Source organism: Juglans microcarpa x Juglans regia, chromosome 7S, assembly GCF_004785595.1.
Source record: "Juglans microcarpa x Juglans regia isolate MS1-56 chromosome 7S, Jm3101_v1.0, whole genome shotgun sequence".
In the NCBI taxonomy this organism is placed as follows: domain Eukaryota; kingdom Viridiplantae; phylum Streptophyta; class Magnoliopsida; order Fagales; family Juglandaceae; genus Juglans; species Juglans microcarpa x Juglans regia.
This window is the reverse complement of record NC_054607.1, coordinates 17537071-17562905: the sequence shown is the minus strand read 5'-3', so window position 1 is coordinate 17562905 and position 25835 is coordinate 17537071. Positions and strand designations below refer to the sequence as shown.

Sequence of the window (25835 nt, the reverse complement as noted above, 5' to 3'; positions counted from 1 at the left end):
GGAAGTGACTATTAGTGTATTGATTTTTTTTTTTTTAAAAAAATGTTTAAACATGTTTAAAAAATGTTTGAAATAAAAAGGAAAAAAAAAAGACTTCAATATTTTTTATGAAATGGCACCATCAAATTGGTAGATTATAAAATAATTGTATAAATATCATTATTATTCTGTTAATTTGAAAGAAAAAAAAAATGACTATAAAGATGATTGTGCCACCAAAACCATTTTTTAAAAAGTCTAAAAAGTTAACAAAATACTAACAATTAAAAAAATTTAGAAATTAAAAAAAAAAAAAAGTGACAAACAAAACTAAAAATTTGAAAACATAGAGGAATTAGAGAGATGAGAGACAAGAAGCTGCCACCCCAGCTAAGGGGCCACCATGCCCTTGTGGGCTTCCCAAGTTATATCAATGATAACTAGCATGCAAATTTTCTCTCTTTATTCCTTCTCTTTGTCATGTACTCTCTCTCTCTCTCTCTCTCTCATTACAACTGCATTTAGGTGCCTGTATATATATTTTCAAATCAAAAAATAAGCTCTCAAGGAAGAGTACTCAAGGCGCGCAGGAGGATCATGATCCTCACCTGACTAATCTAACCAGTGTTGTTGAGCAAAGTTGGATCTGTCTCAAATCAAATAAATAAGTATACCTCTTCCTTCACCAACATTTAAAGTAAAGTGAATTTCATGGGGAACATTTTCATGTCTCTTTCCATGCCTTGTCTCTCTCTCTCTCTCTCTCTCTCTCTCTCATGCCTAGTCCCAATCATATGCAGCTAGCTATGATTTGCATGAATTGGGTTTAATGATCCCATGTTATATCATTGCTAGCTACACATTTTGCTTCCTTGTCATTAATGCAGTCATGTAATTAAAGGCAACATTGTTTACTCTTTCTTTTTGTTTTCGGACAGAAACAATGTTTGCTTTTGCTTTAGGGTTTTGTAATCTGTATTACTTCTAACAGAAGCGTCATTATCTTTCCCAACCTTTTTCTTTCCCTTCCTTTTGCTGCACCCAATGAGAGCAGTGTCAGCATATATTAATACTAAAAGATAGCACATTTAACTCTTTAATTAGATCCTTGGGGAGGGCAACATGATTTATTTTTATTTTTATTTTTATTTTTTTTAAAATAAGTTCTTCCAAAGATACCAATAATTTGTCTCATGGATTATGGAAACTTCCAAAGCAAGTTGTTCTGATAGACTTGTCATAAAATGATGAGGGACCAACTACCAATATCTTATATCATCATGCATCAACCTTTTTAAAGCCTGTTGGAATTAGGACAATGACCCTTCCTTGGGGTTACTTGCTTGGTTTTTTATTTTTTATTTTTTATAAAGGTTCTATCTTGGTGGTGGCAATAAAATAATTAGTAATTTGTCCCAAATTAGAAATCCTAAAACTAATTTTAATTGCTGAGAAAATATGGGAAAAGAATTCAAATCTTGATGCAGGCTATAACTCCAGTTAGGTTTGCAGTAGACAAGACTCATGACCCGTTTGGAGAGTGAGATGAAATAAGATAAGTTGAGATGGTTTGTAAATAGTAATGAGATTATTAGTTGAAATTAAATGAGATCATCTCACCTCAGTATGTTTTTTTTTTTTTTTCATTGGATATATCTTGTTGAGCAAATGAACAGAAGAAGTAGACAATGATATATAAATAAATCGATCTTGTCCATTCATTTTTATTAAAAATATATCTACTAATTTTTTACTGAAGGTAAGCCCAAATCAGATTTTTGCTTCCATGATTATAAAGCAGTTGATCAGGGAAGAGTACCTTGTAAATACACCTAGTTTTGGCTGTTCACTTTGAATCACATCACATCCGATTACTTTTATGGATATGTTCTAGGAATTGCTATTAATCTTTGTTTTAGCAATCACCAAACCAGAAAAAGAAAAGTAAAAAGTTACAATAATGAGTGAATTTCACTTATTTCATGAACAAATTTCAGGCAAATAAAAACCAACTCTTAAAGCTCCTTTTCAATACCATGGTTTAGGATTGATGCTGTTTACACTTATGTTGGTATTGATGTGGTAGACAATAGACATGCATTAGTAATAAAAAAAAAATTGAAAAATTGAAAAATCAAATCATAACCACAAAACTTATCTACCACATCAGTGTTGTTAGGTAGGTGCCACCTTGATAGTGTCACAAGTAGTATCAATATTCATGATGATTTAGAGACAGAAAAATAGATCCCTATGGAAGTTATATAAAGATCAAAATAGTTATTTAATCAAGTGTTGGATCAGGTAAGTAATTAACAAGCATATCTATATATTTAAATTGCCTTTTACTCAAATCTCAATTCAATTTTAAAATTCTTGTTTCTCTCTCAAAGCTTTGGAGATTCATTTTTTCCCGAGCACTTTCTCCCTCCTCTTCTACTATTTTTTTTATAAAAAATTTTATGCATCAATTACTATTCACTATCTCACATCTCACTTCCTATGAAAAAAGTTATAGATGTGTGGTGTGAAAGTGAATAGTAGCTGATGTATAGAATTCCTCTTTTTTTTTATATATCGATTCATTTTGTCACTTAAATAATATTATCCATTTATTTTTCAAACAGGATGTATTCAGTAAAATTTTAACAGGATATAAGCCAAAATCATATGCAAAGTTGCTTGAAAAAAAGAGTACTATATTAAAATGGAGGAGAATGTATAATATATTCACTTTCCAACGTAGACAACTGCATGCAAGTGAAAGCTGAAATAACAACAAAAGTACTCAAGTTCCTATTTATTAATGTTTGGCTTGGTTGATTTCTGCAGGAAGGAAGCTACGAAATGCACATGTTCCTGCAACTTTTTTCTAATCATATAATCCAGTTGATACAAATTAATGCAGTGTGTGAGAAAACGTAAATGAGCTGTCTTTTCCAGATCATTGGTTGGTTGTCTTTCATGATCAATCTTAAGAGCTCGCTGGTTCTTTTCAATGCTCGGTCCCATGTTGTCTCAGGACCGACGACAATCCCAGCAAAGATTCATTCATTAACGTTGAAAGATTAATAATCTTTCCATCGGTTTAAACTGTTTTGAATTCGAATACTGATTCTACGTACGTAAACATGATAATATCGAAGTCCTGCAATTCAATTTCATTTGTTTTTTGTAATTTTCGAGATAGAGGAAAGTTGCTTCCAAACACACACAAAGTAAAACACGTGATGCCAGACACACACACACACACATGACCAAAGTATTATTTGAGATGATACATCTGTCAGATGATGAGGGGTCCTCCTCTCACATGGTTTCACAGTCTTGGGCTGTTGATTAGCATTGTCTTCTTCTCCAATGAAGCATCCAATGCAACATTGACACATGATCATGTGATCTTCTTTTTAGTCAGATGTTGTCCATTATTTGTGTGAAGCTTAGGCCCATTCTCTGCAACATGGGGTCAGCTAGCTCGTCAATGTCAGATTCAGCAGCAACTTCTTCTTTTGTAATATTCTATGCTTTCCATACATTATATGGACCGATTTCTTAGACACCCAACTTTCTCCCTAGCTTGATTCCAAATAACATAAATGTTAAATTTAATTAGAATGTTGGAGTTTAGAGCTATTGCATGTTGGATTTGGGTATCGTCGTAAAAAGATAAGAGACAGAAAGTAAAATTTTGTAACATTTATAGTTGATCGAGTGAACTTTTTGAATAACAAGTAGCATTAAATATTCAATAAATATCGTCGAATTCATTTTATATATTTATATCTTTCTCACTTTAGACCCTAAAATTCGGACAAAAATTCAGTAAGGTGTAAATATATCCTTGTTTGAGCACCAAAAGCTTCCCCATTTTGAACTGCTAGTACTGTATTTGTGTTTTGATGGCTTTAAAAATCATGTTTGGAGCCCTCAACTTGACATATATTCTGCAGCATTTGCAAGCTACTGTCCATTTCTGATAATGCAGCTTTATTTTCTGAATGTACACTAGACGGATGCTAAAACTTAAGGGAAGTACGTACAAGACGGATGTTTGGTGCATTATATGTAAATCTCTAAACCACAGATGGACGAATCCAACATACCTTTTTCACCACAGAATTGCCAAAAGGCAGTATTGTTTTTTTCTCTGTTACCTCATCCCTCCCACTTTCCTAGAACTCACTCCTTTAGTGTCTTTTTGCTGTATCATGAACCTAGTACTCATGCATAAACCTGGAATTTCTAGATATTTGAGTACGTACGTGAGTCTACTGGACCAATAGCAAGTTACTAAATTGCAGTCACATTCTTTAACCAACAATTGCAGGAGGTGATTGGAGTTTGGTGACTCAGTTTTTGCTGCACCCTTTCGTCGTCGTCTTCTTCTTCTTCTTTTGTCTCTTTAGTCCAGAAATATGTGGTTCATCTTCAAAAATTGATATGGTTTGTCGTGACAATATGTCGGATTGCAAAACTATTTTTACTATAAAGTATATCTAATGCATCACATACAGTAACGTGAACAAGATTTCTTTGTAAACCTAACGTGTAGTTGTCTTCTTTCACATCCAGCAACGTCAAAACAAGCACAAAAGTTCACAAGCCCAATCGAAGAGGTCAAGAAAATATTGGGTTTGGCATGAATATGTTTTGAGACTTGGTTTATTTTGGGAACTGTACAATTTCAGCCCAGTGAGTTGATAGGACAGAAAGAGAAAGGGAAAGCTTGTTTCAGGGCCAATAAAACAAAACAAAAGTCCTTTTGCTGGGCTGGACTGGGCTCAATTAAGCATCGGCAGGGATGGCATTTAAACAAGGACTAGAGAGCTCGAAAAGAATTGGAACTCAGGCTCCGGTGGGTAGATCCTGAGTGGTTTGAAACTTTGAAGGATGGTGAAAGAAAGGAAACAACAACTACAAGCAGCTCAATCAGCCTACTTATCCCTAGCCGTGGTGGGATTGACCCGTTTGTACCTAAGATTGCCTTTGGACAAACCTAAGATTGTCTTTGGATGTTAAGATGATCTCAGATAATCTATAAATAATAATATTTTATTGATCCCATCAATAATTAGTTGAGATGGGTTGAGATCACTTTAACAACCAAATATAGTCAAGTAGCAAATTTACAGCCGATTTTCGAGTCCAAAAATAAGGAAAAACACCATCCCGTCAATAAAAAAGATTTTGCAAAAACCAAAGAAAACAACTATCAAGAATAAAGAAGAGGCATGAAAAGAGTCTATGTTACACTTGTGACGAGTGGTTTAGTTCCCGTCACAAGTGGAGAAAACTATTTTTGACAGAAATAATTTTTTGAAGAATAATGAGTGGTTTGGATACGTTTGCTCCTTCATTTTTCCTAATTCCCTTCGTTTTCCTTCCTCTCATTATTTTTTCTCTAGTTTTTCTCCAATTGATCCGGTCCTTAAAGGTTAGATGATCTATGGAGATCCGCCGACCAAAGCCTTCACATGCCTCACCATGATCAACTCCACCACCTCCTACTCTTCATTTCCATGTCACCGCATGCTATCGAAACGACATGCTTAGCCTGCCGCAAGAGAAAACATCCCCCGCTTGGGAGGGAACATATTACCAAGTTTAGTTTAATTCCACCAACTTCTTCATAAAATTGGCTACAAAAACTCTCATAAGATTTAAGATCCATGGTAATGAATAATGACCATGCCAATCAAAGCTACGATAGTGGAAACCTGTTTCTTAGTACAATAACAAAGGCAAACTGTGTACTTAAAACCCATGTAGTGACAAAAGAAAAAGTCAAACTTTGAGGATTGCCTCAAGAGACCAACTTCCTAGAAGTTGACAAGTTCCACAAACAATTTACTATTATATACAAACTATTCACTACTATTTACATATCATTTGAGATCATCTCACCATCCAAACATAACCTTAATAATCTAGGAACACTGCTTTAAAACCCGAGCTCGATCATCTTCTCAAGAGATTGAAAGGTGTAGATCCTTTTACAAGTCACATTGAAGATAGTTAAAGGTCAAAGTACACATCTTAGTATTAATAACCAACTTGCAAACCAAGAGGAAATTAGAAGCATTCGAAGTTGTTTGGAGGTGAAGGACAACATGAGGAGTTCAATCGTGCGCAGATAGCTTAGTGGTATAATCATTGATCAATAAGGTGGTAACGTCAGATAAAGAAGTAGATATATTGAGAACAGAGAGGAAGAGAAGGAGCAAGATGAGGAAAGGAAGCAAAATGCAAATGGAAGGATGCTAGAGATGGTAGTGAGGAAGAGGCAATGTTGAAGAAGCTCGTGGTAAAACTTGACAAGCAACAGAGGGCTTTGATTTTTTCATTTTCTTCTGCTTGTAATGGTGTCATGTTATCCTGTTAATTTCATTATTTCAGTGAAATTGTTTCATTTTTCTCAAATTACAAATAATTGGCTAACATTATTGTTTGTTTATTAGATGCGAGGCATATGATGGAGACAGGACATTTTTACACTAACAAAATTCAGCTAATTCATATAATACTGCTACATCCACAAAATAATTATACAAAAACAATCTCACAAACTGACATGACTAAATCTGATCCGTTAAATATACTTTACAATAAAAATAATATAATCTGACAAATCACATCAAGTCATATTAATTTGTAAGATTGCTTATTTAGACTTCGTTTGGAACCTAAAATCATCTCAACTCATTATTATAACTTTTTCAAATTCTAACAAAATATAATAAACAATTCAACTTTTTCAAATCTTAAAAATAATAATAATATTAAAAAATAATATTCTAATAATATTTTATCATCTTAATTCAACTTAACTCAGTTCAACATTCAAATGTAACCTTAATCTTTTTATGGTTGAGAGTATTTCCCAATCCACATTGACCCTTGAAAAAAAAGGCTACCTGGTGCCACTTAAAGAAATTAACCATCCAAGTTACTCTAATTAATTGTGCAGCAGTCCAACATGATAAAAGCTGATTAAACCAAAACATGATAAAGACAAAATCACCTCCTTTAAGAAAGGTCCAAGAAACACAATGGGGATGGGACTGAATTCTGAAAGACATCTCCAAAAACAACTAGAAACCACTCTTCGACTCTTGAGTACTATGCAAAACCCTAATAAAAACTCAGCTCTATAATCCGACTCATGAAAAAAATCAAGAGCATGGTACAACAGCCATATATTGAAGATAAATTAAGTCACCCAGTACTTAATTGCCACTGTGTTTGGCCTTTGTGTGAGACTGAAGTCCAGTTTCTGAGCCGAAACTCCTGCACACGAGAGAAAAAGCTGTTAGAACACAATGAACCTCATTTAGACTTGGGAGTCGCACTGCCCAATACTGAAAGCAAACATACTTGCTGCAAGATTTGCAAGAGTATTGGCCGGCAGATTTTGGGGTCTGTGCCTTGGATTGATCACTATTAGCAGGAGTCTTTCCAGCCTTCTTGGAAGGATGCGGAGTTGCTGTATGAACACCCTTCTTACCATCTATAGCATATATAAACAGCCATCATATCAGGGCCCTTGCTTATTCTAGCCATAATTGATTTCAATGCCAGATAAATTTCAAAGTAAACCATTGGACCTTTAATGCTGGAGCACAACTAGGCATAAATAAAATTAATCCGACCTTAAAGATAAAAACACCCACAGAGAGATTCCCAACACTCATGTTCCACGTAATTTATAAACTCTTTGCAAACATTGGAAATCATCGATCAATCAGAACACAGAACATCAAAATTGGCACGCAACATGATGGCAATGTTTAGTCACAGGGACATATCATTAGTGCCAAAATTAAGTTACAAGGCACACAATCAGTTTGGCATTAATTTAAAAAATAATCAGGGACATTCTATTAAGAATATAAAATTAAAATAAAAGACAAAACCCATAGCAAAAAGTGAGATTTGCGTCAGGGATATTCTATTAGGAAATAGAATATAAAAAAGGAAATGTGAGAGAGGAAGGTAATGAACACCATTGGTATTATGACTGCTGATTTACACTACATACAGATGCAAATGGTCAATTACTTTAAAATAAACTAGAAAAACACATCTAAGCAATGTACACATGTAAAACCAAATAAAGGCATTTTTCTAATTGCTATAAAGTAAAGCACCCACTAAGTAATGGAATCTGTGACCTCACTATGCACCCTGTCATATATGATAAGGTTTACAGACTTTGTAGAAAAATCGTATTTAACAAACATATGACAAGAAAAAGGCAAATAAAATCACCTGTCTTTTGAGGAGTAGCTGCTTTTGCCTTTTTAGCAGGAACAGGAGTTTTGGTTGCAGAATCAGATGGTCTCTTCTTGCCCAGTTCAGCCTTCAACAATACACACAAGGTTAATGATATTATACAAAAAAAGATTTTAATCAGTAAGATTATTAATATTATAGAAAAATATACTGTCCAAATATTTTCAAAGAAAAATGTAGAAAAGTTTAAAACCTTCTTAGGTGTTTCTTCATCCTCCTCATCAGACTCATTACCAGACTCGAATAACATTGCGTCGTCGTCGTCGTCGTCGTCATCCTCATCCTGTAACAATTAGTCATGCAAATTCAAAGCCGGTCAAATAATATTCTACTAGCACGTTAAAAAATAGTATATATACTCTAGAGAATATATGACTATATGAGGGGTTTGTGGGGGGGACAAGATTGAGACACTATGGATTGAACCAGGTGTGCATGAACACTAAGGCCTTGTTTGGATTCAGAAAGCATCTCAATTCATCTAATTATTACAACTTTTTCAAATTTTCAAACAAAATACAATAAACAAATCAACTTTTACAAACTCCAAAACAAAAATAATATTAAAAAATAATATTCTAATAATATTTTATTTAATTTTCAACTTTCATTTCAGCTCATCTCATCTCAACTCACTATCCAAACCCCTCCTAACAAGCCCAAGATGCTTGTTCTATTATTGGAAAAAAAAAATGAAAAGATGATGTGTGAAGAGAATTCTGGAGATTGCAATAGCTGGTCATGAACTTTTCTGTAGCAGTTTCATGTCTCCAAGGGTGGAGGAAACAAAAAAAAAAAAAACTGCTATTAGGAAAAAGCTTGTGACTTTTACGCTTAGCAATATAAAGAATTCTTATTTATATCAATATTCATATACAGTATAGAAGATATAAAAAGATTAACCAAAGTGCAAAAGGTTAAATAGTCATATATAGCACAGCCGGATGAAGCATTTATTCAACAATATAACAACTGCATACCTGATCACTAGAATCATCATCCTCATCATCTTTCTTTGGTTCTACAAGCTTAACCTTCTTTTCAGAAGACTCAGACTTGGAAGCAATGCTTTGAGTTGTAACTATTGAGCCAGCCTTACCTGAAAATTATTAACCAGTCAATGGCAGAAAGGGATAAAATATCAAAAGAAAATCACCTAATAAAACAGTAAAATGCAGCGGCAGCATCCACCATTATCTATGCTGTTCAAAGGCAAATCCTCCAACTCATCCTCTGAATCAGAATCAAAATCTGTAGAATTAAAAAAAGGACATTATTAACAGCCAAAATTGAGATAAGTTAGAGAAAAGGACGTTCATAACACTCACCATCATGATCCTCCGTGGCAAAGACAACATCCGCAAGTCAAGGAAGCACAAAAAACTAGAGGTAAGAACACACTAGTTATAATAACTACTACCATCAAAGAAGGGAGATATTTGGACCTCAAGTAGATAGTATGCAACAGGCATTAGCATGATTTTGCACACTTTCAATGAGAAAGAGAGAATAACTTCAATGCAGACTTCAAAAAGAACTCAGAAGTTATAAAGAACATCAATGATCAAATACAAGAAATTCAAGGTCTATCAACCAGTTTTAAAATAAGTATCAAATAATCATTCACTGGGCAGGAAGGAAAAATGTGAAGGATATTCCTCTGGGGTAAAAGCTTTGTAGCCGAAAAAGTAGACACTCCCATGTTTCCAGTTGTGAGAGAGCTCAAACTCCTTTTCAAAAACCAAATCAAAAGATAGCTGAGGGAAGTTCTCTGTGGAAAGGGTTCCCAAGACAAGTTTCTGATCACCAAACTTCAACAAGAGAGGAACGGATTCATTTCCCTTGGCCTTAAACTCACCCAGAGATGCCTGCACAAAAAGCAGCATTTCAGACATTCCCAGCACGTGCAAAATAACTGCATATGATGTTCAGAATTACCCAAAGCAAATATTAGCACAGTTACAAGAGCACTTACCTGTGAAAGATGTAGGACCTTATCCTCGCCAGGTTTTACTTTTAGTGGCTGTCCTGCCTTGACTTCAACACCTTAGAGAAACAAAAGCACGATTCAACATGTCTGTCTGTCCATTGATATGACTAAATAGATTCATTATACTAAGAGTAATCACACCACAAAATGAATAGATTTGAGTGGATTCACCAAAAATCCACAAAACCCTTTTTTTGTGAGTGGCCACAATCCACAAAACTAATTGCAGAAGATGTTAAAAATGTGACAACCAAAACCAAAAGACAAATAATATGAAAGGTACCTAGAAGTTGACAATGTGTTTTTGGGGAGGGAGGCAGCATTATTTCAAGGGACAAAAAACAGTGGCGCACCCATAACAGAACACAACACTCGACATCACCATATTACCAAGCAACACACAAACAGAGAGTGAAATAAGAATAATAAGACTTCAACCTTACGTCTCTTCGGAATTTCACTATTTTTCTACTCATTCTCTCTCAGGCCCAGATTCATCTACTTAGCATTGGAAAACAAAATTTTAAATTTTTTTTGCAACATATGTAAAAAAATAAAATAAAATAAATTTCCAGCATCTTACAAACAAAAATTACGCGACTGCAAGCAGCTAAACCTAAAAGAAATAGATACATTACCCGATACCTTTTAACATAAAGAAACAAAAACAAACTTACCAGCTCCAAGCAACAAACGCTTGCAGAAAAGAAATAGAAACAAACTCGTAAGAAAAATTAGAACGTAGTTTTCCAACACAAAAGGAAATGATAGATAAAAGACACGCCACTCTCTCTCATTTCAATAACACCAATCATAAGGGAAGCCAAGACAACGAAAAAAAAAATTCACAAAAGAAAAATCCAGTTTCTCAAGATGAAAGCACAAACTCTTAGAAAAAGAAACAGATAGACAGAATCAGATGTACTCCATATGCAAAAGAAGAAACCCCGACGGAAAATAATGAATAAGAGAACACAGTCCGCGAGAAATGAAAAAGATACGAGAAACCCAACCCTAACGGTAGGATAAGGATGATTGAAATGGAGCAGCAGAGAGAGCAAGTGGAAGTAGCTTACCCCAAAACTCCATGGACGGCTACAAAGAAGAAGGCTAGGGTTTGGAGAGGGTTTGTTTGAGAGTGTGTGGATTGTGGAGACTGTCAGTAAGGCTGGCTTCTCGAAGAGACAGAACTACGAGGGTTCGGAGGGGCTTTTATAAGAAGGAAAATGATGCGGTTACGAGTTACGACCCTGTTTACAATTCTTATATAATTATATTTTATTGAGTTTTGCTACTCATTATTTATATACATCACATATCATTTTTTTTAAAAATTATTTTATTCTTCTCAAATTAATTAAATTTTTCTACTCATTAATTATATATATATCACATATTTTATAAAATAAAAATAAATATAATATATGAAAATGATGAATAGAATTTTTTTATTTTAAATTATGAATATTTAAAATAATTTATAAAAGTAACGCCAATTTACTTGGAGTGAAATACAACATATACAAAAAAAGTGCAACGGCTATAAATTGACGTGGTTTTATATGATCCGTTAAATCTATTTTATAATAAAAATAATTTTATAATCAGACAAATAACATTAAGACATCAATTTTTATGACTAGAATATTTTTCTTATACAAAGAGGAGTGCTATACCCTTATTTTAATATATGATTGTATAAAAGTGATAAAAGCAAATTATACGTGTTACAATACAGAATATTGAGGCCATGGCTTTTTTCTTTAATTTTTAGACCTACTTTAGGGATTTTTTTCCGAGTCACAGAGAAAGCCTGTCCGTGCATTAACTCCTCTAAACTATTGTCTCACTGTAATTTTTAGAAAATATGTAATGAAATAATAATATTATGTGATACCATGAAAATATGACGTTTATAGTTATAAGATTATCTTATAAAATAGGTGTGTAAACACAAAAATAAGGTTAATTATAATTATAAAAAAATAAAATATTAATAATTCTTATAATAATAATTGATGTCAAGAACTTTCTTATTGAGCTTTGTTAAGAAGAAGAATAATGAATAATTTTTTTCCAACCAAATTATTTGGTCATTTGCATGTAAAATCCATGTATGGATTTGTACTTGGGCCCGATTGTTCTTCTGGGCCTGCCAATACTAAAGTAGTTTTGCTATGTATAAGCAAGTTTGCGTACCAATCTGCTTGTTAATATTGTTACCTTTATATTCTAAATTTAAATTAATACTGTTTTCAATAAAATCTGACCAATCATATTGAATGAATACGCGTATTAGTACGTAGAATTACTTACAATTAAATTTTTTCATGCTAACGAACCTACTTGAGAGTTAACAAAAAAATAAAAGATGGTTCAAGATTCACTCCATGCATGCAATGCAATAAAAACTGGGTGCTGCATGTCTTGCCCTATTCACTCGTGAGTTTGTCCTCTTAAATTTATCATTAGTGCAAAGATTATATTTTTTTATCTTTTTCTTTTTCTTCAAAATATTTTTTAAAAATAAAAAAATACAAAACTTCACAAATAATCCCTCCACTAACTATAAAATAAAATAAAATATATGTGCGATAATTTTGAGGGGGCAAGGCAAAGTGCAAACTCATGGGACGAGTATCATTCTTCATAAAAATTGCAATGCTGACTATACGAACAAGAAATAAAAATAAGATTTCTCTTACTCAGTAACCCTATACCATATATTTATTGAAAGTAATGTTATATACAGTCGTGAAATATACAAGCGTCGCGCTAATATTTTGAAAAAGAGTGGGATCTATTATTAAAAAAATTATTATTTTTATATAAATCTCTTATTTACTCACTTTTTTTAAAGATATTATGCGGCACTTGTAAAACTTATGATTATAAATATCATTTATCTTCCAGTAATAATAATACAAGGTAGAAGATGTGAAATGAAGATGTTATCGATAAAAGGATTGAAAAAGCTATTTAAGCCTTATTTGAATATATAAATGGTTTCATCTCATCTCTTATCATTACAATTTTCTTAAATTTTTACATAAAATATAATAAATAATTTAATTTTTTCAAATTTTAAAATAATATTAATATTAAAAAATAATATTTTATTTAATTTTTAATTTTTATTTAAAATCATCTCGTCTTTTCTCACTATCTATATTGTGCCTTAGTGAGGGTGTGTGCATTTGAATCGACATTACGTTGACTTTCGACACGGCATGTTGTGAATGGCTTCGAATTGATAGAGATCGATATTGACCTCAACTTTTTTTCCTTTTTTCTCACTTTTTTTTTTTTTCCGCATGAGAATTCCTAAATGGGTTCCCTTCTAACTTTGATTGTCTTTAAAGGAAAATAAGTATTAAGAAGCTCCTTTTTTTTTTTTCACCTTTCTCCTCTACTATTCATCTGCTACAATGAGATGAAATCACATGAGTTATACATGCATTTATATCAGCAATAGCATGGATAATCAGGCAAATCACTTTTAGAGAGAAAAAAAAAAAAGGAAGTTATTTTCTTTAAAAAAAAAGAAAAAGAAAAAAATTGATGTTTAGTGAAAGAGAAATAATATTTGTAATCACGGAGTGCGTAAACACCCAATTCCTTTTAAAAAAAAGTGAGTAAATAAGGGACCTACAAAAAAAAAAAAAAAAATTATAGTGGATCCCATACTTTTTTAAAAAAATTGTACAGCGCTTAAACACTTCACGGCTGTATCTAACACAAATGAAATGGGAGTACTTGTATTCAATTTATAACAGTTTCTACACAAAAGATTGCAATCAAAGTAATACAAATAATTGATTCACTAACAACAATTTGCCCTCTATTTGTGAATACAAATCTGTGACAACTATATAAGGATTAACACCCTTCCTCCCCTTAATACTATTGATCTATATGCTATCCATCAAACTCATTCTTAGCCTCATATATTCCTCTCTTTCTAAAGAGGCAATGGGTGGACACCTTAGCTTGACTACTGCCTCTGATGCTTGGACTGCTCTTGAGAACTCATTTTCTCATAAATCCAAAGCTAAAGGATTAATGAAGAATGAGGCTCTCAGCTATGGGTTGTTCTGTTGATGACTCTGCTAAAGTTCACTGGTTTTACGCGGATTGGGTCTAGAATATTTTACCTTTTCCACCACCATGCTATCCCACTTTTCACTACCATCTTTCAATGACATTATTTCTAAAGCATAGAGCTATGACTTCATCAGATTTCTGGAAAGGGCATGCCACCACTGCAGTAGCGTTCTCTGCTAAAAAAGGAGGTCAAAATGGCCATCGTGGTGGTGATCATCATGGGGGGACCTCGAGGTAATCATACTCAAAGCGCAATAGGTGTGCTTGCAAACTCAAGCTACAAAACTCCTCCAGTTCTCAGCCAACTAAACTTGTTTGCCAAACTTTTAGCAAAATTAGTCATGTTATAATCAAATTGGTCATGTTGCAAATGGTGCAGGATCCTTTTCTTCCATTAATGAAAACTCTTTTAAGTACACCAATAGTGTTGCCTCTACTCACATGACCAATGATGCTACCCAACTTAATACCTCCACCATTTACAAGAGCACGAATCAAGTTTTAGTTGGAAATGGAGCTTCGGACCTTCTCTGCCAGTTACACACTGTGGTTCTTTCAAGCCCCTCCCTTCTGCTTCTCTTTGAAAAAGCAGTGGTTCTACCAATCACTACACCTAGAGGGGGATGAATAGGTGTATTCCAATTTTGATAGTCTTTCCAATATTAGAAACAAATAAACAGTTAATCAATGGACAAAAACAATTAACACAATGATTTTGGTCACGAAGTGGAAACTCATTTGAAGAACTTCTTCAAATTCTAAAACCACTCCGGGTGTAAGGCACCACCTAAAATCCACTATAGAAAAAGTTTATTACAACCAATTTAGAGACACTCACAAAACCTTTGTAGTTCCTAAACCTGGCTTGCAACATCACGAGTGACCCACTCGATCTCTACACGCATGTAGTGTCGGAACTCCGACCTTCTATAGCTTTCCACGAAAACCTCTCGATCTCTGCATCACAGCAGCTCCAGAAACCTTCCGACCAACAACACGTCCACTTCAATGGACTTTGAATGAGATTTTATCTTGAGTGTGGTGTGGTGGATATGTGTTTGTCCAAGAGAGATTCACAAGGAAGGAAAAGGTTTCTCTCTTTGGCTCTTGAAACACTTAGGGTTTTGCACTATTTTTCCACACCACAGAACAGAAATGATATGTTCTATTTATAGTCCCAGCAAGTCACGGCGCTCAAAACATGAATCTTTAGGTTGTCTTGAACATTGGCTCGAGCGAGGTGTCGAGCGAATGTCGAGCGCACTTTATCTTCTGAAACCGCTCGAGCGAGGTGTCGAGCGAAGGTCGAGCGAACATCTCTGGATGAGTTCTGCTCGCGCGCAACATCGAGCGCACATCGAGCGAACCACTCTGGATGGGTTCCGCTCGAGCGCCACGTCAAGCTCACCTCGAGCGAACCACTCTGTTTGGGTTCCGCTCGAGCGCACATCGAGCGAACCACTCTGGATGGGTTCTGCTCGAGCGCCACGTCAAGCTCACCTTGAGTGAACCACTCTGCCTGGGTTCCGCTCGAGCGCTGGGTCGAGCGCACATCGAGCGAACCACTCTGGAAGGTTCCGCTCGAGCGCCAGGTCGAGCGCCCATTGAGCGAACCTCTCTGGAAGGTTCTGCTCGAGCGCCAGTCGAGCGCCAGTCAAGCCATGTTGAGCACACTTCAATCTTTTTCATGTACCAATGCATCAACACTTGTTACAACTCAACTTTACATAGGTTTTCACAAGAATATGCCAATTAACTTATTTTTCCCTCAACACTCTTCATGATGCTCTTATTTTTCCCAAATCACCAAAAATCTAATCTCTATTAGTAAGTTAACTGCCAATAATCATTGTTCCATCAATCGAGTTTTTTGACTTTGGATTTATCATACACAACATGCACACTGGAATTGAGTTGGGAACCGGTAGATGTGTTGATGGCCTCTTATGTTCTTAATCATGATTATCAATCCTTCTTTGCTCTCAGCAACTCGGTGCCTCTTTCTCTGTTCGGCGTGCTCAGTTAGGGCATATATCAAATCATGTACCAGAACTCTTAAATAAAAATGGACTTTTATCTGTTACATCAATCTTGTATACTCCATCTTTGTGCTAGCTATCAATTTGGAAAATGTCACAGGTTTCCTTTTAATATCAATGAACATAGTGGTACTTCTTTTTTAGACTTAACACATTGTGATTTATGGGGACCTTCCCCATTCCTTCTTCCTCTAGCTGTCGGATTTATGTGATTTTCATTGATGATCACTCAAGATTTACTTGGTTCTACCCATCAAAAACCAAATCTGACTTTTTTTATTCATTTCTAATTTGGTTCCAAAGGCTTGTTGAAAATCAAGTATCCTCTAAAATCAAAACAATGTGATGGTACTTTTGAATTTACCAGCAATTGTTTTAAAACTCACTTAGATAATCATGGCATTCAACAGTACATCTTTTGCCCATACAAACCAGCTCAAAATGGCAGTGCAGAGCACAAACAAAGGTACATCACTGAGGTTGGTCTAACTATGTTTTTCCATTCCCATACTCCTTCATCCCTCTAGTTGAAGCTTTCTACACAGCTATCTTCACCATCAATCAACTCCTAACTCCAATTCTCCAAGGCAGCTCCTCCATATGTAATATTATTGGGTAAAACATCATCTTATTCTCTTTTTAGAACATTTAGTTGTTTATACTTTCCTTTCTTACGTGACTTTAACTCCCAAAAATTAGCCCCAAAAAGTTCTCCATGCTACTCCTTCCAGTGCTGCTGATCAAGACTCCCTACTTCACAAAGCTCTCATTCTCATCTTGTCCATAGTTTGCCTCCCATGTGCACTTAATCCTGCCTCTCTTGACTCAGTAGTCCTTTGTCTTACCTCTTCCTTAAACTCAACTCACTCTCAAGGACATACCATAATTGCCCATTGAAGCCGGTCATTCTTCATCAACTGTAACTCCACCACCACCTTCTACTCTAGTCAAGCATAAATCTTATCATGTGACTACACATGCATGCCACCCTCACTAGTTTTACATTCTCTTTCGACTATGTTTGATTAGTGAGGTGATTTTTTTAACTCAAACTATCTCATTATTATTCACAAACTATTCACTATTTTTTTACTATTATTCATAACTTTTTCACTACTATTTAGAGATCATCTGAGATCACCTCAGCATCCAAACTTATAAAAGAACCAAAAAGCCTCAAATCAACCTTAAAGCATCTTGAATAGATATGTGTCAAGGGTGAAGAAATTCATCCCCTTCATCAAAGTAAAACTTCGACCCTCATGCCTCGGAGAAACTACTTGGTTATACTAATCCAAAATCTCCTTATCATGTCTGTCAAGACTCTTTATGGACTCAAGCAGGCACTACTTGCTTGGTTCCACAAGTTCATCAGCTTCTTATTCAGGCTTGGTTTTCAATGTAGTTGTGCTGATTCTTTTCTCTTTGTATATCATAAACCTGCAGGAACTACATACTTGTTAGTCTATAACCTATATACTATATATTTTATAATTGTTTTCACAAATCAACCAGCTGCTCGACACCCACATTGCTCAACTTAGGCACTGTTTCTTGGGCACTATTTCTTGGGCATTGAAGCCCAACACCACTCTACTGGTTTGTTCTTATCCCAAACAAAATATGCTCTTGATTTACATAAAGAGATAAGACCTGGTTGATAGAAAACCTATTGCAACTCCCAAATTTTTGGGCAACAAGACATTCAAGTGCAGGAAACCCCTTCTTAAATTCCACCTTATATAAATCTCTTGTTGGTGCTCTTCAATACCATACCATAATATGGCTTGAGTTGTCTTACTTTGTTAACACCGTATGTCAGTACATGCATGCATCAACAGAGGACCATTTTAGAGCTATCAAGAGAATTATTAGATATGTCAAAGTTACTTTGCATTCTGGTTTTAATATATCCTCTCAGATTGATGCAGACAATGTTGCTTACTCACGCGGACTTTGATTGAGCCGAGGCACACAATGCTCTATCTCAAGTTATGCAATTTACCTTGGCTCTAATTTGATTTCACGGAGTGCAAAAAAGTAGTCTATAGTATCTAGATCAAGTGTTGAATCTAAGAATAGATCACTTGCACTCAGTATTGTAGCTGGGGTCACATGGATAATTAATATTCTTCATGATCTTCATCTCCATATTCTCGGATGTGCCGCTCTATACCATGATAATCAAAGTGTAATTTTCATGTCTTCTAAACCAGTATCACAAGCTCAGTCCAAGCACATTACTTTGAGTTTTGACTATCACTTTGTCTGAGAGTAAGCAGCTCCTGACACCTTTGTGTGTTAAGTTCATGCCTTAAGGTTACTGCGTCACCACCCCTAGTTAGCTTGAGGAGGGTGTTAAGGATACAACTGCTAAGGACTCTAGATCTATACAAAGAAAGTCAACTAATGAATCTCAATCATATCTGTCACAAATTTGTATAGCTGGACAATTAATGTGCAAAATGTTGTTACTAAATTATTTTTATTACTTTGATTTCAATCTTTTGTAAAGAAACTGTTATAAATAGAATACAAGTACTCACCCCTCACCAAGATAGTGAGTGTTATTTCCAATCCTTCTAACTGAATATGCTCAATAATTCTATGTGACTCATTTTTATGTGCAATTTTTTCCCACCTTTTAAGTCCTCGATTTATAAGGAATCAAAATGTTTGTTTCGGAAAATAAAACTCACAAATTGACGTGTCTCGTTGTGATGCATTATATTGTAAAGCAATTTTGTTATAAAATTAGCCTTGTTTGGCAACCAAGTATTATTCAAACTTTTTTAACATTTCTTAACTTTGTTCATAACTTCACACTATCAAACATTACAAAATAATAATAATAATAAATTTTCAAGTTTTTATATAGTCATTACTCAAATATAAAAAATCAATACAATTTCTACAAATTCCAAAACAAAAAATGATCTTAAAAGATATATTCAAGCAGATTTTCAACTTTATCTATCCACTTTTACAAACTCCAACACAATACTTATTTTAAAAAAGATTTTTATTCAAGATTTTCTCTCTCCTTTCCCAAAACCTAATCTAAAACAAATTCTCAAATATTTCCAAACATTCTTGGGGACCAAACATGGCCAAATATATATAATGTATTACATATGGTATTTTTTGGTAAAGATATAATTTCTTTAAGATGTCTAAACATAAATCAAATATAATTTCTTTAATCATTCTCAAACGTGGGGTTAATTAAATTTCTAAGATTTTATATTCACATATATTACAATTTTGAAAATATAAATGTTGAAGAGAATGCTAGATTTCTACGTACCATTTCACTTAAAAAGTGGAAGGAAATGGATAAGGTAGATTCACTTTGGAACAATAATATATAAATGATTACACTGTTCAGAATAACCTTTTCTCTACTCTTAGCTATTTTCTTCTTAACCGTAGGGCTCAAAATAATAACCGGTAAACTGGCCCAAATCGGACTGGACTGGTATATTAAGTCTGGTGCAAAACCGGTTCGATTCGGTATCAATTTTATTTTTTTAAAAATTAATTTTAAATCAGTCTGGTTTTGAAATCAATTTTGGTTTTTTTACACTGGACCTCATATATATATTTTTTATTATATATAAATAATTTTTTATATGATTTATTTATATTATATGCTAAATTTGTAATTAATATAATAAGAAATTTTAAAATTGTAAAATTCATGTATAATAATCTAATAACATAAAATTAATATAAGATTTTATATAGCATAAAATATAAATCAATCTTATAAGTCTTATTATAATATTTGATATAATATATAAATTTTAATTTTATAATATAAAATCAATATAACATAAAATCGTTTAATTTTAATTTTAAGTAATCATCATATTGTCACTAACATATATGATAATATGATTCTTATAAATAATATAATAGTTTTACTATAATTCTTATTTTTTGTTACATATTATTTTTATATTTAGACAATCTTTTTTTTTTTTTTAATTTATCGGTTTGTTGTTCTAAGTTCTAATTCCTAGGCGCCCGACCTTGCTAGTTCATTGGTAAAATCAGTAAAGCTGGATCGAAATCTGTAAAACCGGAAGTACCAGTTTTGGAGGTGAATCGATCCGGTATCGATTCTTTAATTCTTAAGTTTATACCAATTCTATTCTAAAATACGTCTAAAACTGAATTGAATCGGACTGATTACATCCTTACTTAACTGCAAGACTACAAGCTCTTTTAGTCGCACAGTAATGTTGAGCCAAATTTTGGGATATTTGTTGGGCCCATTAGTTGTTGGCAATGTATAAAAATAAATGGTAATAATAAGATAAGAAATATTTCATCTACAAACAGAATTATAAAAGAATTATTTTATAAATTAATGTGATTGATACGGTATAATAATTGTAAACTTTATTTTATTATAAGATAGATCTAATGCATTATATCAACTTACTTAAGTTATAAATTTTGTTTTTGTCTCTCTAAACCAAATATTTTGAATTATTGATCATTAATGTCAAAGTATCTTATCTTTCCTCACCAATAATACAGAGCATCTTTCAGATTTTTTAAGAGATAATTTGGAATGAAGCGGTTCAAATCAGTGATGCATGCAATGATTGGAATACATAAATCTTTTAAATAGAATAAATATAAGAAATTAAAAGGGTAATCCATTTAATAAAAAAATAATACTTAGGTTTCAAATGTTTAACGTATATAAAATTATTTTAAAATTTCAAAGGACCATATCCAAATTATATATTCCTTTTTTAAAATTATTTATCCTACTTTGTATGATCTTTAAATTAAAGTTTATTTTATCTTATCGTGCTAGTGTGAATTATTCATAATTAATTAGATCAATATTTTTTTAAATTAATAAACTTAAGAAGTAATAAATAATATCACATCAATATGATAAAATAAGAATATAGTAAATATGAAGTAGTTTTCTTTCAACGAACATTCATGGAAAGATAATAGAGATCAGTTATATGATTGACCCTTTTGGTCCTAGTAGGAGTACTGGTCAACAAAATGGAAGAAGTAGGGTCCTCCAACTCAAAGACAGCCTTGACTAAAGAAATATAAAGAATATATATATTATATGGAAATGTAAAGAATGCGTATATTCGAGTATTGACATTGGTTTTATTAAAATTATCTTTAAAATTTGATAAAAAGTACATAACTTTTATAAATCTAAAACCTCTATAGCCATAATAATTTCATATTGAATTAGTCATTGAATTCATAAAAATAATAATATAATATTATTTTTTCAATAAAAATATATTTTTTTCATATTTTACAATTATACTAATTATATGTTAATTAATAATTTAATTTGATTCTTACATTATTATTATAAGACGGTTGAAGATTAAACGTGAATAAAAAAAATTTTTGGAGATTAAAAGTGAATAAAAAATAGATTTGATGGGTGAATAGTAACCCTTCAAATTTAAAGAAATACATTAATTTACTGTAGCTCAAAGTTTCACACTTATCTATTTGGCTAATTCATTTGACGAAATTTATCATATTTTACATTTGGCTAGACTTTTAATGAAGTTAATGCTAATGCTCATAAGATGCTGATATTGGTTGACATGGACAGGTAAACTATGTTATATAATATTTTAAGAAGAAATTTTAAGTCGAGTTATATTAATTTATAAGTTTATTTTTATAAAATTATTTTATATATCTAACAAATGGAGCATTCGCTTTCATTTAAACTTATTTTATTTGAAAGAATTAAACTATTATTGTGAATATATATATATATATATAAGAATTACAAAATAGTCGTGTCAGCTATATTTATTTTCATACATTTAATGATTTGATTCCCACATAATGGACATATCCTAGTCACATTAACGTGTATTCATCTCACTATAAGCATGTTTTTAAAACGTTAGATGATTGATTTGATTAATATTGTCAGTTACATGACGTGGATCCATATGAATTATATAGAATTACTATTCATATGCATATATAGGGACCCATTTTCCATTGACAAGATGAAAAAAGGAGAATAATAATTAAATGGTGTCGTTTCATGAGTTCACGTTCTAACTGTTGAATACTGTATAGGTAAGTAGAGATCCAGAAGGACTCCTTGGCTTCTTCATGTTAATGTGATTGCAAGTAAATTTTTATAACAATATTAAATACTTAATAAATATTATAAGATCTATTTTATATGTTTATTTCTCTCTCATAATTCTACGTAATTCAAATCCTGACCACCTGCTTCCTTTGTGATCTCTCTTTTTATTTTTAGGAAATCCTATTTTCTTTTTTTTTTAACTATCCCCTTTTCATTCCTCATGAGAATATGCTCATTTTTAGCTATGTGTTTGATAAGTATTCATTATTATTTATAAATAATTTATTATTATTCATAATTTATTTTTTATTATTTTTTATTTTTTATTCTTTTATTACTATTTACAAATAATTTGAAATAGCCATCCAAACGTAGCCTCAAACTACGAGCTGTCCTATTGCCCACCATCTTGCCAAGCCCGTCAATAGCACGTAATTACAGTTTATTCCGATTCACAAACTCTGTTTGGGTATTGGAATATTTAATATTTTATTATTACTATTCACAAATCAACCATAAAATAGTTTTAACTTTTGAATAAAAAAAAATAAAGAGAAATGAGGCCAAAGTTTATATACATTTACAAGCTCCAAATACTTATGATTTATCTGTAATAACAACAAACAAAGGTTGGAATAATGATCAAGAGACATGCAAATCTTAATTTTGCATGCTTTTGAAAATGTTTTTTTTTACAAAAATCTGGAAAAACCACTATCATATTTCACACTGACAATTAAATAACCTGAAAAAGAAGAAAAAAAAAAAAAAAAAGGGAACAATCGGGTGGTGGCAGTAGCAGCAGATACTAGCCGATCACAGCAGGAAGTCCATGAAGTTGAGCCAAGCAAAGCCGCCGATCTTGGAAGCTTTCTCAGCCTGTTTGGAACATGATGGAGACGGCATCGTTTCGCCACCGTCCAACTTTGTTTTTCTGACGCACAGAAAATAATTTCTCGATCCCAGTGCCATCAGCTTCTCATCCCTATCCAAGCCTGGCCCCACCAAACAAACAAGTCAATCATCACCTCACACGTGGCTAAGGATTACAAAAATATTTATAAAAATTCAGTAATCGTACGGCTGATATAACACGAGATACATGCTTTGTGTCTGTGAGGCTTACTTTCTAGGCTAAACTGCGAATAATGGAGGTCGAACATGGAAAGGTCGGTGGTCGGTAAGATTGGCCGGCGGCACTCCTTCGCATAAAGCCGGACTGCCGAGGAGATCAGGTCGCTTACAGAAGATTCCGGATTCATCACCACCTGCACCGGCCCCAGGCTCCCCTGAATCGTCACGTTCAGTAGCAGCTTCATTAGCCGTGGACGTCCCTCTGGCGACGTCGTTCCGGTCGCGCTCTTGTCAGAGAGTAACTCCGGCAGCGTTTTCGGCCGGCGAAGCTCAGTCGTCATAGTGACCGGAATATGCCCGTGAAACGAGGACGATTTATGGGTCAATTTGCCCCTCCGGTTCTTCTCCTCTTGTCCCGATCTCCGATGGCTCTTCGAACTCGACATGATATGTAAATATACTAGAAATTAAGTACACAAACGGAGAAATCTGGATTCTACCTCAAACGCCGGTATCGGAAGAACCTGGGGCGAGGGAAACCGAGAGCTGGGGATGAGCTTCTGCTCGCTAGTTTGCGGTTAACGGAAGCTATCATAACCTGAATGCTAAAATCTTAAATTATGAGGAAGTGCAAAGGGATTGAGCATGGCTGCATGAGACGCAGAGAGAGAGAGAGAGAGAGGTGCACGAGGAATCAACAAAAGCACCCCCCCCTCCAGTGTTATATACGGAGAATGAAGAAGATAAGGATTTGGGGGGGGGGGGGGGGGGGGGGGGGGGGGGGGGGGGGGGGTAGCGTCGAGGAAGGAACTGGGGAAGGATTTTTCTTCAGAGAGGAGACGGGCTATAGCCGGTAGGGGAGAGAGAGTGATCGGTCAAAGACAAGACAAAGGCTCCAAACAATTTGTCGTCAGCCATCGAGTGGTAACCGGGTAGTGGGCGTGCACCCGGAGCCCAAGTGTGGTGGTCCGAGTGTCTGGGTCTGGGTCTGGGTCAGCTTCGGGATTGTCTGTTCTGTTTTTGTGTGGTTTTTATCGAAGCGGAGGTGGTTAAAGATTCACAGTGAGAGAGAGAGAGAGAGTGTGTGTAACCGTAAAGTTGGTCTGGCTGGTTCTGCCGTTTAACGTAGGAAGTAGGGACACATGGCCGAAGCAAATTGGTGGTCCCCTGCCAATGCTGCGGGTTGGGTTTGAGACGCATTCAATTATTATCGTTCGCATAAGGCGGCTGTCCAGTCCATGTTGGTAATGTAATGCATGGTATGCCGAGTTTATTACCCATCTCAATTACTGTTCAATTTTCTGTATTTTCCACCTTTATTTTAATAGAGACATTCTTGGTTTAAAAATATTTCAAAATTATACATGCGAGTACGAGGATACTTCAAATTGGTTTTCTCGTTACATGGTACAGTTCATCGTGTCATAACTAATCAGAAGTAAACACGTATTATATTTATACTTAGTTTATAAAAAATTGAAAATTGAAATATTCTATCAATTAGTGTGTAAAGCAGATCTAAGAGCATTCTCACTGACTTCTTTATTCTATTTTTTAAAATATATCATTAAATTTTATTTTTTCTATTTTATATACTGATTTTTATAATATATCATACATCAATTTATTTATTTATTTTTTATATCATTTAAATATTATATTTTTTAATATTTTTTATTCATTTTAAATATTTTTTCTAACTATTAATAATATTCTCGTATCTTTTAATATTTGTAATATCTCTCCATATACAATGTCATTTAATTATATTCTATTTTAAATTAATCTAAATTTATAAGTTAAAGTAAAATATAAATTGATTTAAAAAAAAAAAAAAGATTATATAATAAAAATATTCTTATTTTATTTTGTTTTGTAGTCAAACCCAATTGAATAATTATAGTTACGTACATCAGAAATGAGAACCTTGGGATCTCTTTCAAACGCAAGGGTGGACATGAATATTTCCAACATGCTAATCTACTAAGGAGGAGGAGGAGTGAGAAATTAATTAAATATGTTTACATTGATGAATAGAATCCTCTACATCTAACAATGTCCTGTAGCAAAATGTAAAAATAACTTTAAAATAGAAGATCCAATAGAGGGTGTTTTGAGAGCATTTCTTTATATTTTTAGAGAAAAATGTATTATACAATATTCATTGGGAGTGCTCTAATAAAATATCTATATGTTATTATTTAATTTAAAATATAAATTTTAAAACTTGAATATT

At 33.5% G+C, this 25835-nt stretch overlaps 2 protein-coding genes across 2 annotated transcripts; both read right to left on the bottom strand.

Annotated features, from left to right (window-relative positions):
- Positions 1–6986: 6986 nt before the first annotated feature.
- Positions 6987–11495, bottom strand: LOC121241393 (histone deacetylase HDT1-like). Its single transcript, XM_041139149.1, has 10 exons — positions 11338–11495; positions 10247–10317; positions 9928–10139; positions 9600–9613; positions 9463–9522; positions 9252–9370; positions 8465–8554; positions 8248–8338; positions 7354–7486; positions 6987–7266 (listed from the first exon to the last, which is right to left on the bottom strand). The coding sequence occupies exons 1-10, from the start codon at positions 11348–11350 to the stop codon at positions 7206–7208; spliced, it is 864 nt and encodes a 287-aa protein (XP_040995083.1). The 5' UTR covers positions 11351–11495; the 3' UTR covers positions 6987–7205.
- An 11609-nt stretch (positions 11496–23104) lies between these two features.
- LOC121241359 (uncharacterized protein At4g22758-like) lies at positions 23105–24344 on the bottom strand. Its single transcript, XM_041139096.1, has 2 exons — positions 23652–24344; positions 23105–23520 (listed from the first exon to the last, which is right to left on the bottom strand). The coding sequence occupies exons 1-2, from the start codon at positions 24043–24045 to the stop codon at positions 23342–23344; spliced, it is 573 nt and encodes a 190-aa protein (XP_040995030.1). The 5' UTR covers positions 24046–24344; the 3' UTR covers positions 23105–23341.
- Positions 24345–25835: the final 1491 nt, after the last annotated feature.

Excerpts from the sequence above, each read along its gene's own strand:
- LOC121241393 (XM_041139149.1), bottom strand. Across the intron at positions 9,371-9,462 it reads TTTGAACAGCATAGATAATG|GTAAGGCTGGCTCAATAGTT; the intron begins GTGGATGCTGCC and ends AATAATTTTCAG. Across the intron at positions 7,487-8,247 it reads AGCTACTCCTCAAAAGACAG|ATGGTAAGAAGGGTGTTCAT; the intron begins GTGATTTTATTT and ends TATATGCTATAG.
- LOC121241359 (XM_041139096.1), bottom strand. The coding sequence starts at position 24,045 with ATGTCGAGTTCGAAGAGCCATCGGAGATCGGGACAAGAGGAGAAGAAC. Across the intron at positions 23,521-23,651 it reads TTCGCAGTTTAGCCTAGAAA|GCTTGGATAGGGATGAGAAG; the intron begins GTAAGCCTCACA and ends TGGTGGGGCCAG.